This window comes from Mirounga angustirostris, unplaced genomic scaffold (assembly GCF_029215605.1).
Source record: "Mirounga angustirostris isolate CCGP_5_RB_7025 unplaced genomic scaffold, mMirAng1.0.hap1 SCAF_11, whole genome shotgun sequence".
Lineage (NCBI taxonomy): Eukaryota > Metazoa > Chordata > Mammalia > Carnivora > Phocidae > Mirounga > Mirounga angustirostris.
The window spans coordinates 62,158,327-62,171,077 of NW_026991719.1; the positions used below are offsets into that span (position 1 = coordinate 62,158,327).

The following is a 12,751-nucleotide window of genomic DNA, read 5'->3' on the forward strand; positions in this document are numbered from 1 at the left end:
TCACTCATCATCAGGGAAATGTACATTAAAGCTACAACGAGATATCACCTCACACCAGTCAGAATGGCTACCATTAACAACACGGGAAACAACAGATGTTGGCGAGGATGTGGAGTAAAGGGAACCCTCCTACACTGTTGGTGGGAATGCAAACTGGTGCAGCCACTCTGGAAAACAGTATGGAAGGTCCTCAAAAAATTAAAAATAGAACTACCCTACGGTGCAGCAATTGCACTACTAGGTATTTACCCAAAGGATACAAAAATATTTATTCGAAAGGATACATGTACCCCAATGTTTATAGCAACAATAGCCAAATTACACAAAGAGCCCAAATGTCCACTGACTAATGAATGAATAAAGAAGTATTAGTATATATACAATGGAATATTATTCAGCCATAAAAAAGAATGAAACCTTGCCATTTGCAATGATGTGGATGGAGCTAAAGACTATTATGCCAAGCAAAATAAGTCAGTCAGAGAAAGACAAATACCATATGATTTCACTCATGTGCAGAATTTAAGAAACAAAAATGGCAGCAGAGGAGGGGAAGAGAGGTAAACCAAGAAACAGACTCTTCACTATAGAGAACAAACTGATGGTTACCAGAGGGGAGGTGGGTGAGGGGATGGGTGAAATAGGTGATGGGGATTAAGCAGGGTACTTGTGATAAGCACTGGGTGTTGTATTTAAGTGTTGAATCACTAAATTCTACACCTGAAACTAAATTTACATTGTATGTTAACTAACTGGAATCTAAATTAAAACTTGGAAAGGAAAAAAATGCAGTATTTCAATAGGCTTGCAATCTGCTCCAAATGTATGTGAAGCCTTAAGTAATGTTTAACCTTTAGGCAGAAAGAAAAAGTAAGAATATTCCAATATCCTAAACGTTTTATATAATTATATTCACAAAGTTAGGACAAAGCTTAGGAGAGAAGAATTTTGGTAGTCCTCCAGTGTTAAGGAGACCATGATTAAGGTTCAGGTTCTACCAGAAAGAATGACAAGGTTCATACATCAGGCTCTCAGTTGAAAGCCATGGATGGAGAAGATGGAGAAAATGGGAGAAAAACAATCCTGAAGAGACAGTAGCCCAAACATTTTCTAAAATGAATTAAGGGTACTGACCCACAGATTTAGGAAGTCCTGCAATCCAGAAAACAGGAGCAATATAAATAAAAACATATAGATAGATAAATTAAAATGCAGCACCAAGGACTTATTTTAAAAAGAGGATACTAAACAGAAGAACGATGTGTGTTTCAGCTACAAACTGGGCTTGGCTGCTTCCGTGGATATAATTCTGGGGGGAGGAAAAAAGACAAAATTAAGTATTTAAATATACATTAACTTTTGGTATTCTAATCCTAAAATGGGCTATTTTTGAGCCCTATGAAATTATTAATTCACCTGATGTATATAAGCATTGGGTCTGTGGCATTCATCAATAAACTGGACAAAAATAAACACTATTTCTGTGTTATTTATTATTCATTTGTCTTTTCATTGTACTTATACTATGTTCTCAACAACAGAATATATGAGAAACCTAATATTTCAGTGTACAAGACCATGAGGTACAATAATGTAAACTCCATGAAGACAAAGATTGTTTTTCTTGTTATCACTGTATCTAATAATACTTCGCACAGTGGCTAGAAACAGGAGATGTGCAAGTACTTGAGCATTTCAACTCTATTTAGTTGAAAGCTGACTTTCATTCTTAGCCAGCTTAGTCAGAAGGACTCACCAAATGTGATAAGGATAAAGAACTTTCCACTTTTAAGAGCACGTTTCAGAAATTGAAGCTCATCATCCAAGACAGATTGAAAAGTCAAAACTAAACCTAGTTCCTTCACATCTCGGCAATGGTGTCACAAGATAATAATTATTAAGGTTAACTTTGGTATATAATGGAAAGAAATTCTGAACTTCCCTTACCACATGTCCTGTGTGCGGATTTTTATGAGCATATGGTGGTCCTCTTATATGGTTCCACATCTGACCAGATGTCATAGCAAGCACAAAACACTAGGAAACAAAAATTAAGGAAATACTCATATCATGGTGCAGCTGCTCCTATACTGATCAGATTAACAGGTTTATGAAAAAGCATGTCTGCTCAAGTAATACATGAACAAATTTTTTTAGATGAATAATTTTTGACTAAGGCTTGTATTTCATGAGAATCAATAATACTCCAAAAGGAAACCCCTATTTTAAAACTATAAATAAGCTGAAAGATGTTTAAAAATTGAAAACTGAAGAGCCTTTTATGAGAATATTTTCAAAAGAATTGCATATTTTCTTAGGGGTGACATTCTATCATTTAGGTTGGACAAAAAAGGAGTACAAGTTCCTCCAAACTCGGACCATGCTAATAAGATATTGGAGGAAACAAACTGATTTTAAGGCATGAAATAAAAATATATAAAATCCCTCTCACAGGTAGGAAATAAAACAAAATGCTACCTAACAATACAATATTGTATGCAAACAATTTTTTAAAAAGTTTTGAGGTGGTTTATTTTCTGAGGTTGTTACCCTTCTAGATATATTTATTACATTCAAAGTATTTAAAAATCATTGTTTTTTTACTACTTATCTAAATACAGAATTATTTAAATTATCATAGTTCTTTTTTTTTTTTTAAAAGATTTTTATTTATTTATTTGACAGAGAGACACAGCGAGAGAGGGAACACAAGCAGGGGGAGTGGGAGAGGGAGAAGCAGGCCTCCCGCCAAGCAGGGAGCCCGATGTGGGACTGGATCCCAGGACCCTGGGATCATGACCTGAGCTGAAGGCAGTCGCTCAACCAACTGAGCCACCCAGGCGCCCAAATTATCATAGTTCTTTAAATAATTATCTCCTAAATAGTTTACTGTATCAGTATTTGAAACACTTTTGTCTTCATTTACACAAGACAGTACTCCTGAGAAATGTGTAAATTCTATTGAAAAAAATCAAATATAGGGATGCTGTTATTTAAAATACATCTTATTAGTCTTTTATTTTAAGCTTATAAAAATTTTTAATTTATATATATTTGACATACAATATTGTATATATGCAAACAATTTTTGTTCTAAAATTCACTTACCAAAGCTGCAAAAGCCCATCCAGTTTTATTAAAGAGAAATTCCATATTGCTTCGTCGAAGATACACAAGTCCACCAATAACAGCTAAAAGCAATCCCAACATAAGAGGACCAGCATAATTTGGGGGTCTAATTACTCTAATCTAATGGAAAGGAAAGAAAAATGTTTTAAGCATGGAATTTACTTGTTAATTATATAGGTCAAACTAATTCAAAATGAAAGCAATCAAAATTAGTGTGGTTATTGTTGTGATGAGCACCGGGTGTTATATGGAAATGTTAAATCATTATATTTTACACCTGAAACTAGTATTTCACTGTATGTTAACTGGAATTTAAACAAAAATTTCAAAAAATTAGTGTGGTTATATTTTCAGGAAAAATCATACTTCTTTTCATCCTAATCAAAATAGTCTACAATGTATCCCAAAATGGGATGGGATAGGTACAATATTCTGTTTAACTACAACATAACATCTTTTAGATTAAGAATTATTTGCAAAGTATCACTAGATAGTCCATGGACTTAATAAATAAGGTCAAAAGAGTGGTTTCCATGCTGAATCCAATAAGGTAATAGAAAATGTTTTATAATTTCACTCTTTCATCAGGATGATTCTATTAAATGCTATTTATGAAGGGGCTGCCAGACCATTACCACCTCAGTGATATGGGGATGAGACCAATTAGGACCTCCCACTAAGACTGGAAGTGGATAATGGAAAAGTAACTTTCTACAAGGTAGGGAAACTTACATTGACGTCAGTTCTGTCAGCAATCCACCGGGCAATCTGTTCAGCTGAAAAACCACGCACCTGCAACTCATATGTATCACCTCGCTTGGGTTTCCCTTTTGCAGGAAAGTTGATGAAAGTTGGAGCTGAATTCATGTTTAGCTGAATAAAAAGAAGTCCATGAAAATATAAGTTATCAAGAAAATAATCTTGGGCGCCTGGGTGGCTCAGTCGTTAAGCGTCTGCCTTCGGCTCAGGTCATGATCCCAGGGTCCTGGGATCGAGTCCCACATCAGGCTCCCTGCTCCGCGGGAGGCCTGCTTCTCCCTCTCCCACTCCCCCTGCTTGTGTTCCCTCTCTCGCTATCTCTCTCTCTGTCAAATAAATAAATAAAATCTTAAAAAAAAAAAGATTTAAAAAGAAAATAATCTTAACAGCAAATACGACCTTGAAATTTAGGCATTTTACAAAGACGAGGAAGCCCAGATTTAGGTAGGTCAAGTGATTTGCCTAAGGAAAATGAAAAATGGTGGAGTTAGGATTCAAACCCAAGACTGCCTGTGACCTTAATTAGTACACTTTACTGACCAAATATTAATTCCTGGCTAAGAAACGTACACTCTACTCCTTTAGAATGGAAAATCTCCCATATCACAAACATTTTAATCTGTTCAGAAATTATGTAAAAAAAAATACATTTGCAAGAACTAAAACTGCCTTTTGTAGCTGAAGTAAGCTCCAAATAGAGTACATTCTCAATCGGGAGTAAACAAGATAGCGCTCTAAAATTGCAGTGAAAACCAATACAAGGGGCGCCTGGGTGGCTCAGTCATTGAGCATCTGCCTTCGCCTCAGGTCATGATCCCAGGGTCCTGGGATCGAGCCCCGCATGGGGCTCCCTGCTAAGCGGGAAGCCTGCTTCTCCCTCTCCCACTCCCCCCGCTTGTGTTCCCTCTCTCGCTGTCTCTGTCAAATAAATAAATAAAATCTTAAAAAAAAAAAAGAATACAAAATAGTCATATGCAGAAATAGTTAATTCTAAAAGTTTCATAAATGTTTACTGATAAGCATCACATTCTCTATGTGACCATGGTATGCTTAAAGAAGACAACATTGGAATTATTTAGGTAAAGAAACCATAACTGACTCATCTGCATTATATCTTTCCCGATATAACTGTATTTGTAGGAAAGAAAAAGTCTAAGTCCAGGGAAAAGATGCTGACCAACAGATGCAAACATTCAGGTCCCCTCAACAGGTAACCCTATAAGGGAGATTAGCTTGTATAAGACATTTATAATTTAAGGACATCAGACAATAAAACAATCCAACTCCCTTGCTTTGATTCTATACTCACAATAGAACCCTCTAACAGTAATTTTTTAGACTTTCCCATAAGGAAGGAGGGTATAGTGATTAATGGATATGATTATTTTGGTCTCCTTGGCAGTATAATATGGCAAATTAATGAATTAATAGCTGAGTCCTTTAGTTACCAACGTCCACAGATTTTTTTTTTAATTTTATTTTGTTATGTTACATTAGTCACCATACAATACATCATTAGTTTTGGATGTGGTGATCCACGATTCATTGACAGATTTTTAGTTTGGTGAGTGTGCACAAGGTCTCCAGAACTAGATAAATTCCGGCTACATTGTTAAAAATTCAATTTCTGGGGGCGCCTGGGTGGCTCAGTCGTCAAGCGTCTGCCTTCGGCTCAGGTCGTGATCCCAGGGTCCTGGGATCGAGCCCCACATCAGGCTCCCTGCTCAGCGGGAAGCCTACTTCTCCCTCTCCCACTCCCCCTGCTTGTGTTCCCTCTTTCACTGTGTCTCTTTCTGTCAAATAAATAAATAAAATCTTTAAAAAAAAAAAAATCAATTTCTGAGTCTGAAAAGCTAAGAACCAGACCCTGGACCGTGTTCACTCCACCAAACTGCTACCCAAATTTTAGGTCAAAATCTTTTTTTTTTATTTGTATGTATGTATGTGTATATGTAATCTCTACACCCAATGTGGGAGTGCTCGAACTCACGATCTTGAGATCAAAAGTCTCATGTTCTTCCAACTGAGCCAGCCAGGTGCCCTTAGGACAAAATCTTCAATATTTAACTATACCACTTTTGGATTTTTTAAAAAATGTGTAAAAATCTAGGTAATATATGAATCCATTTCCCTTATGAAATAAAAAAAGTTACAGGATTATAAGGACCAACTGCAGTCAATTCTAGCAGCCACTATTATTTCTAGACCGTTCTGAATTTATTCATATACATGTGTGTATACTAACAGAAAACACAATATTGCTTTGCGTCTGCTTTAACACAAATGGTATCATATTAACTATAATATTCTACAAATTGCTTTTTATATGCAGCCATGTGTGAGGGATCTATCCGTGATAGTGTGTGTGTGTTTGTGTGTGTGTGTGTGTGTGTGTATTAACCTCACTCTTATAGATTACCAAGTAACTATGCTATTGCTGGACTTTAGTTTTTTCCAAATAAATATAATGTTGCAATGAACAGCCACATATATATCTTCCTGTATATCTGGTGAGAGTTTTTCTCCAAAAAATGGACTTGTTAGGTCATAGGGTAGAAATGTTTTAAATTAAAATGGATAGAGTCAACTTGCTTTCCAAAGTGGCTGTACCAATTTATACTTCTACCCATCAATTAGGAAGGTATCTATTTCTCTATATTTTTACCAGAAGTTCATATAATGGGCAAATATTGTACATCACCATTCTTGTAACTTGTATTTTCATAATTACTAGTGTAACAACTTTATACCAAATCAGCCCTTTAAAAATATTTTGTAGACTAAAGATACAATCAACAGAGTGAAAAGGCAATCTATGGAATGGGAGAAAATATCTCCAAATCATATATCTGATAAAGGGTTAATATCCACAATATAACAACAACAACAACAACAAAAAACCCCAACAACAACCAAAAAACCCTAAACAGACTAAAAACTGGGCAGGGATGTGAATAGATGTTTCTCAAAAAGAGATAAACTGGGCAACAAGCACATGAAAAGATGCTCTACATCACTAATCATTAGGAAAATACAAATCAAAACTGTAATGAAATACTACCTTATTCCTATTAGAATGGCTACTATCAAACAAAACAAAACAAAACAACTTTACATGAGGATGTAAAGAAACTGGTACCCCTGTGTGTACAGTTGGTGGGAGTATGAAATGGTGCAGCCACTACGGAAAACAAGATGGAGGTTCCTTAAAAAACTAAAAATAGAACTATTACATGATCTAGGAATTTCAACTCTGGGTGTATATACCTAAAATGATTGAAAGCAGGGTCTCCAAGAGATATTTGTACACTTACGTTCACAGTAGCATTACTCACAATAGCCAAAAGATGGAAGCAACTCAAGTGTCTATCAATAGATGAATGGATAAATAAAATGTGCTATATACATACAATGGAACATTATTCAGCCTCAAAAAAGAAAAAAAAATTCTGACACATGCTACAACATGGATAAACTTTGAGGACATAATACAAATGTCACAAAAAGACCAATATTGTATAATTATATTTATTTTTTTAATATTTTATTATTTATTTGACAGAGAGAGAGCAAGAGAGAGCACAAACGGGGAGCAGCAGGCAGAGGGAGAGGAAGAGGCAGGCTCCCCACTGAGCAGGGAGCCCGATGTGGGGCTCGATCCCAGGACCCTAGGATCACAACCTGAGGTGAAGACAGACTCTTAACAGACTGAGTCACCCAGGCGCCCCATACAATTACATTTATATGAGGTACTTACAGTAGTCAAATTCATAGAGACTGAAAGTAGAATAGTAGTTGCCAGGTGCTGTGAGAAGGGGGAATGGGGAATTATTTAATGTGTAATGAGTTTCAGTTTTCCAAAATGAAAAGAGTTCTGGAGATTGGTTGCACAACAATATGAGTGTACTCAACACTAGTGAATTTTATATTTAAGGTTGGCAAAGATAGCACATTACGTGTTATATATATTTTCCCACATATACTGTGGCATATGACACTACTATTTGGAGAAAGATTTTAATTTCTTTTTTTTTAAAGATTTATTTGTGAGAGAGAGAGAGAGAAAGAGAGAGAGGGAGAGAATGCACACACGCATGCACAAGCACGGGGAGCGGCAGGCAGAGGGAGAAGCAGGCTCCCCGCTGAGCAAGGAGCCTGATGCAGGACTTGATCCCAGGACCCTGGGATCATGACCTGAGCCAAAGGCAGACGCTTAACCAACTGAGCCACCCAGGCGTCCCAAGATTTGAATTTCTTCCACAAATGGACATACTACCATCCTTATACAACTAACTCTAAACATAGTTCTAAAATGGGAATCAATTATGAAAACCTATTTGATGTAGAAGAAAACTAGTTTTGTATTTTTATAAATCACTAACAGAAATTCTTTGTGTATATTGTTAAAATAAGTGGAATTAGTTTTTAATTTCTAAAACAATCCCAACTTGAATAACAGACAATGAGAAAGCAATTTCTTTTCTTTTTTTTTAAAAAAGATTTTATTTATTTATTTGAGAGAGAGAGAGAGCACATGGGGGGGGGAGGGTCAGAGGGAGAAGCAGACTCCCTGCTGAGCAGGGAGCCCGATGCCGGACTCGATCCCGGGACTCCAGGATCATGACCCGAGCTGAAGGCAGTCGCCCAACCAACTGAGCCACCCAGGTGCCCGAGAAAGCAATTTCTTAAACTCTAGAAATTGTTTCCTGTGGTCTAATAAAGGCTAAATGCACTAATCTTTTGGGTTGTAGCATGTTTTATAAATGTACTGGTTTTGATTTATGGGGCTGTGACTGGAATATGACTGGCACAATGACATACTGTAAAATGGGAACATTAAGCTGTTTGATATTTACTGAACACCCATTATGTACTCAACACTGACAGCTACAGGATGTTGACTCTGCTCTTAATTAAGTGACTATATTCTAAGAGGAACCGTCAAATAACTATAGGGCTAATTCTACTATAAGGTAGAATGTGGATACATGTATAATAGAAATATAAGAAAATAGTATGGCAACACAAGAAAAGGGATGATTCACATTTCATCTAGAGGATCTGAAAAGGCTGCAAGGGAGTATCTGAAATGAGGCTTAAAGGTATGTAGAATTTTAAGAGAGGAGAGAAAGGGAGTAAGGATACTTCATGTTGTAGGAAACAAGCAACGATGCTGAAATAAGAGTGTATGATGTAATATAAATATTAGAAAGGTGGTTACGTGTCTGTAGTAAAGAGTGAATGAATGGAAAACTAAGGAATTTTGGCTTTAGTCTATATGCCACTATTTTCTTTCTTTTTTTTTTTATATGCCACTATTTTCAAAAGTATGTTCCATAGAATATAAGCAAAATCCTCCATTAAATAGTCCAATAATTTGGGAAATTCTGCATATCACAGCCCACTACTGGATTTGAAAGATAACATATACCAGCATGTTAAAGTCTATGAGAAGTCCTGTGTTGGGAGACAATTCTCCATAGGTTTCTTGTGTTTCTGCACATGCTGCATGCCGAGGAATTGACTACCTTTGTTCTGGATGATTTTCTCAAGGGTGTTTGTATAGTCTTAGAAGATAGAAATATACCTCCTCCAAACCAAAGGGCATGCATGCTTACAACCCTTTATAGAAGGATTTCCCAAAGCTTGGAGATACTCTCCCATAATGCAAACCATTGGCCTTCATTGCATCGTCCTATGGAAAGTGGGGCTTAGGGAAATGGTGCAAGAAAGTGCTGATACTCTGTATACCGTTGTTGCTGTGAATAATAGTCCTTTAACTCCGACCCAGGAGTATCATTTCTTCTGCCAGTATCTATGAAACCATAGCAGGCTAACTCATTAGCTTATAAGTAGAATAAAGCCCTCAGATCCTTCATAGATCATGATACTCTGATGTAAAAAATAAAATTTAATTTTGTTTACCCTCAAGGTTCCCAAATTTAATTTTCCCCAATTATTCTTATTAATACTCTATAGAGAGATGCCTGGGTGGTTCAGTTGGTTAAGCATCCGACTCTTGATTTCAGCTCAGGTCATAATCTCATGGTCCTGGGATTGAGCCCTGTGTCAGGCTCTGCACTCAGTGGGGAGTCTGCTGGAGATTCTCTCCCTCTCCCTCTGCCCCCTCCCCCAACTCACATGCACGTTCTCTCTCCCTCTCTTAAATGAATAAATAAAGCTTAAAAAAATACTCTCCAAAAAACCCCCTGGAAACTGTTATAGAGGTAATAGGGAGAGTGTATTATATGGATGGTGGTAAGTGAACCAGTTGAAAGGCTACTGTATTAGTTCAAATGAAAGAAGATGCTATCCTGTCCCCTAAGGGGGGAGAAAAAGCTGAGAAACTCTTGTGAAGTTCATAGTCCAGGGGTATAGTCTCACTAAAAGACTGAGACCTAATCATAGGACCATAGAACGTACCCCCTTCCCACCACATTACTAAAGGCCAATTTACAGAAGTTCATTTTAACCAGTACATCATGTCTGGCTATGAAAAAAAAATTACAAGGCATACTAAAAGTAAAAAAAAAACATGATTTGAAGACACAGAGCAAGTATCAAAACTAGATATGACAAGGATGTTGGAATTATCAGACAGGGAATTTTTTTTTTTAAAGATTTATTTATTTATTTGAGAGAGTGAGAATGAGAGAGAGAGCGAGTACATGAGACGGGGGAGGGTTAGAGGGAGAAGCAGGCTCCTCGCTGAGCAGGGAGCCCGATGTGGGACTCGATCCAGGGACTCCAAGATCATGACCTGAGCCGAAGGCAGTTGCTTAACCATCTGAGCCACCCAGGTGCCCCCAGACAGGGAATTTTTTAAATCTATAGTTAATATGCTAATGGCTCTAATGGATAAATTATACAGCATGCAAATACAAATGGGCACTGTAAAAAGAGAGATGGAAATCCTAAAAAAGAACCAAAAAGACGGGCGCCTGGGTGGCTCAGTTGGTTAAGCGACTGCCTTCAGCTCAGGTCATGATCCTGGAGTCCCAGGATCAAGTCCCACATCGGGCTCCCTGCTCAGCAGGGGGTCTGCTTCTCCCTCTGACCCTCCCCCCTCTCATGCTCTCTCTCTCTTTCTCTCTCATTCTCTCTCTCAAATAAATAAATAAAATCTTTAAAAAAAAAAAAAAGAACCAAAAAGAAATGCTGGAATGAAAAACACTGTAACAGAAATAAAAATGCCTTTGATGGGCTTATTAGTACACTAGACATGGCTGAGGAAAAAAATCTCTGAGCTAGAGGATATATTAACAGAATCCTCAAAAACTGAAAAGCAGAGAATAAAGACTAAAAAGAACAGAACAGAATATCCAAGGACTATAGGTCAACTACTATAAAAGATGTAACATACACATAATGGGAATACCAGAAGGAAAAGAGAGAAAGGAATAGAAGAAATATTTAAAACAGTAATGATTGAGAATTCCCCAAATTAACATCTGACTCCACACCATAGATTCAGGAAGCTCCAAGAACATCAAGCAGAATAAATGCCAAAAAAAGATACTCAGGCATATCATCTTTGAACTATAGAAAGTCATAGATTTAAAAAAAAAAAAAACAAAAAACCCTGAAAGAAGCCAGAGGAATAAAACATCTTACTCAGAGAGGAAGAGAGGTAAGAATTACTTCCAACTTCTCTTTAGAAACCATGCAAGCAAGAAGAGAGTGAAATATTTAAAGTGTGAAGAGAAAAAAACCCACCAACTTAAAATTCTGCACCCTGAGAAATTATCTTCAAAAGTGAAGGAGAAATAGACTGTCTCAGACAGGGGCGCCTGGGTGGCTCAGTCGTTAAGCGTCTGCCTTCAGCTCAGGTCATGATCCCAGGGTCCTGGGATCAAGCCCCGCATCAGGCTCCCTGCTCGGCGGGAAGCCTGCTTCTCCCTCCCCACTCCCCCTGCTTGTGTTCCCTCTCTCGCTGTGTCTTTCTCTGTCAAATAAATAAATAAAAATCTTAAAAAAAAAAAAAGACTGTCTCAGACAAACAAAAACTAGGGGAATTTCATGCAAGAAATGTTAAAAGAAGTTCATTAGAGACAAGGAAAATAAGAAAGGTCGGAAACTTAGATCCACATAAAGTAAGGGAGAGCACTGAAGAAGAAATAAGTGAAAATAAAATAAATGCTTTTCTTTTTCTTTTTAAGATTTTATTTTTGGGGCGCCTGGGTGGCTCAGTTGTTAAGCTTCTGCCTTCGGCTCAGGTCATGATCCCAGGGTCCTGGGATAGAGCCCCACATCAGGCTCCCTGCTCCACGGGAAGCCTGCTTCTCCCTCTCCCACTCCCCCAGCTTGTGTTCCCTCTTTCGCTGTGTCTCTCTCTGTCAAATAAATAAATAAAAAACCTAAAAAGGGGTGCCTGGGTGGCTCAGCTGGTTAAGCGACTGCCTTCGGCTCAGGTCATGATCCTGGAGTCCCGGGATCGAGTCCCACATCGGGCTCCCTGCTCGGCAGGGAGTCTGCTTCTCCCTCTGACCCTCCCCCCCTCTCATGTGCTCTCTCTCTCTCTCATTCTCTCTCGCAAATAAATCAATAAAATCTTTAAAAAAAAGATTTTATTTTTAAGTAATCTCTATACCCAATGTGGAGCTTGAACTCATAATCCTGAGATCAAGAGCTGCATGCTCCACTGACTGAGTCAGCCAGGTGCCCCTATTTTTCTTATTCTAAATTTACCTAAGAGATAACAGTTTATTCAAAATAATACTAACAATGTATTCAATTGTGTATGCATTTATGTATGTTTAAATATAAATGAAATAAATGACAGAAATGATACAAGGGATGGGAGACAGAAGTTAGGAATATTTTTTTAAGTTACTCACACAACGCATGAAGTGGTATAGTGTTA

The 12,751-nt window shown here is 37.5% G+C and overlaps 1 protein-coding gene across 1 annotated transcript in view; it reads right to left on the bottom strand.

The window, feature by feature from the left end:
- Positions 1–12,751, bottom strand: part of MAGT1 (magnesium transporter 1) — a 58,810-nt gene that overhangs the window by 10,939 nt on the left and 35,120 nt on the right. The window contains exons 4-7 of the mRNA XM_045879817.3: positions 3,862–4,002; positions 3,109–3,249; positions 1,948–2,037; positions 1,246–1,309 (exon numbers count right to left, since the gene is read on the bottom strand). Coding sequence (XP_045735773.1) covers positions 1,246–1,309; positions 1,948–2,037; positions 3,109–3,249; positions 3,862–4,002 — 436 coding nt within the window. The remainder of the gene's footprint in view (positions 1–1,245; positions 1,310–1,947; positions 2,038–3,108; positions 3,250–3,861; positions 4,003–12,751) is intronic.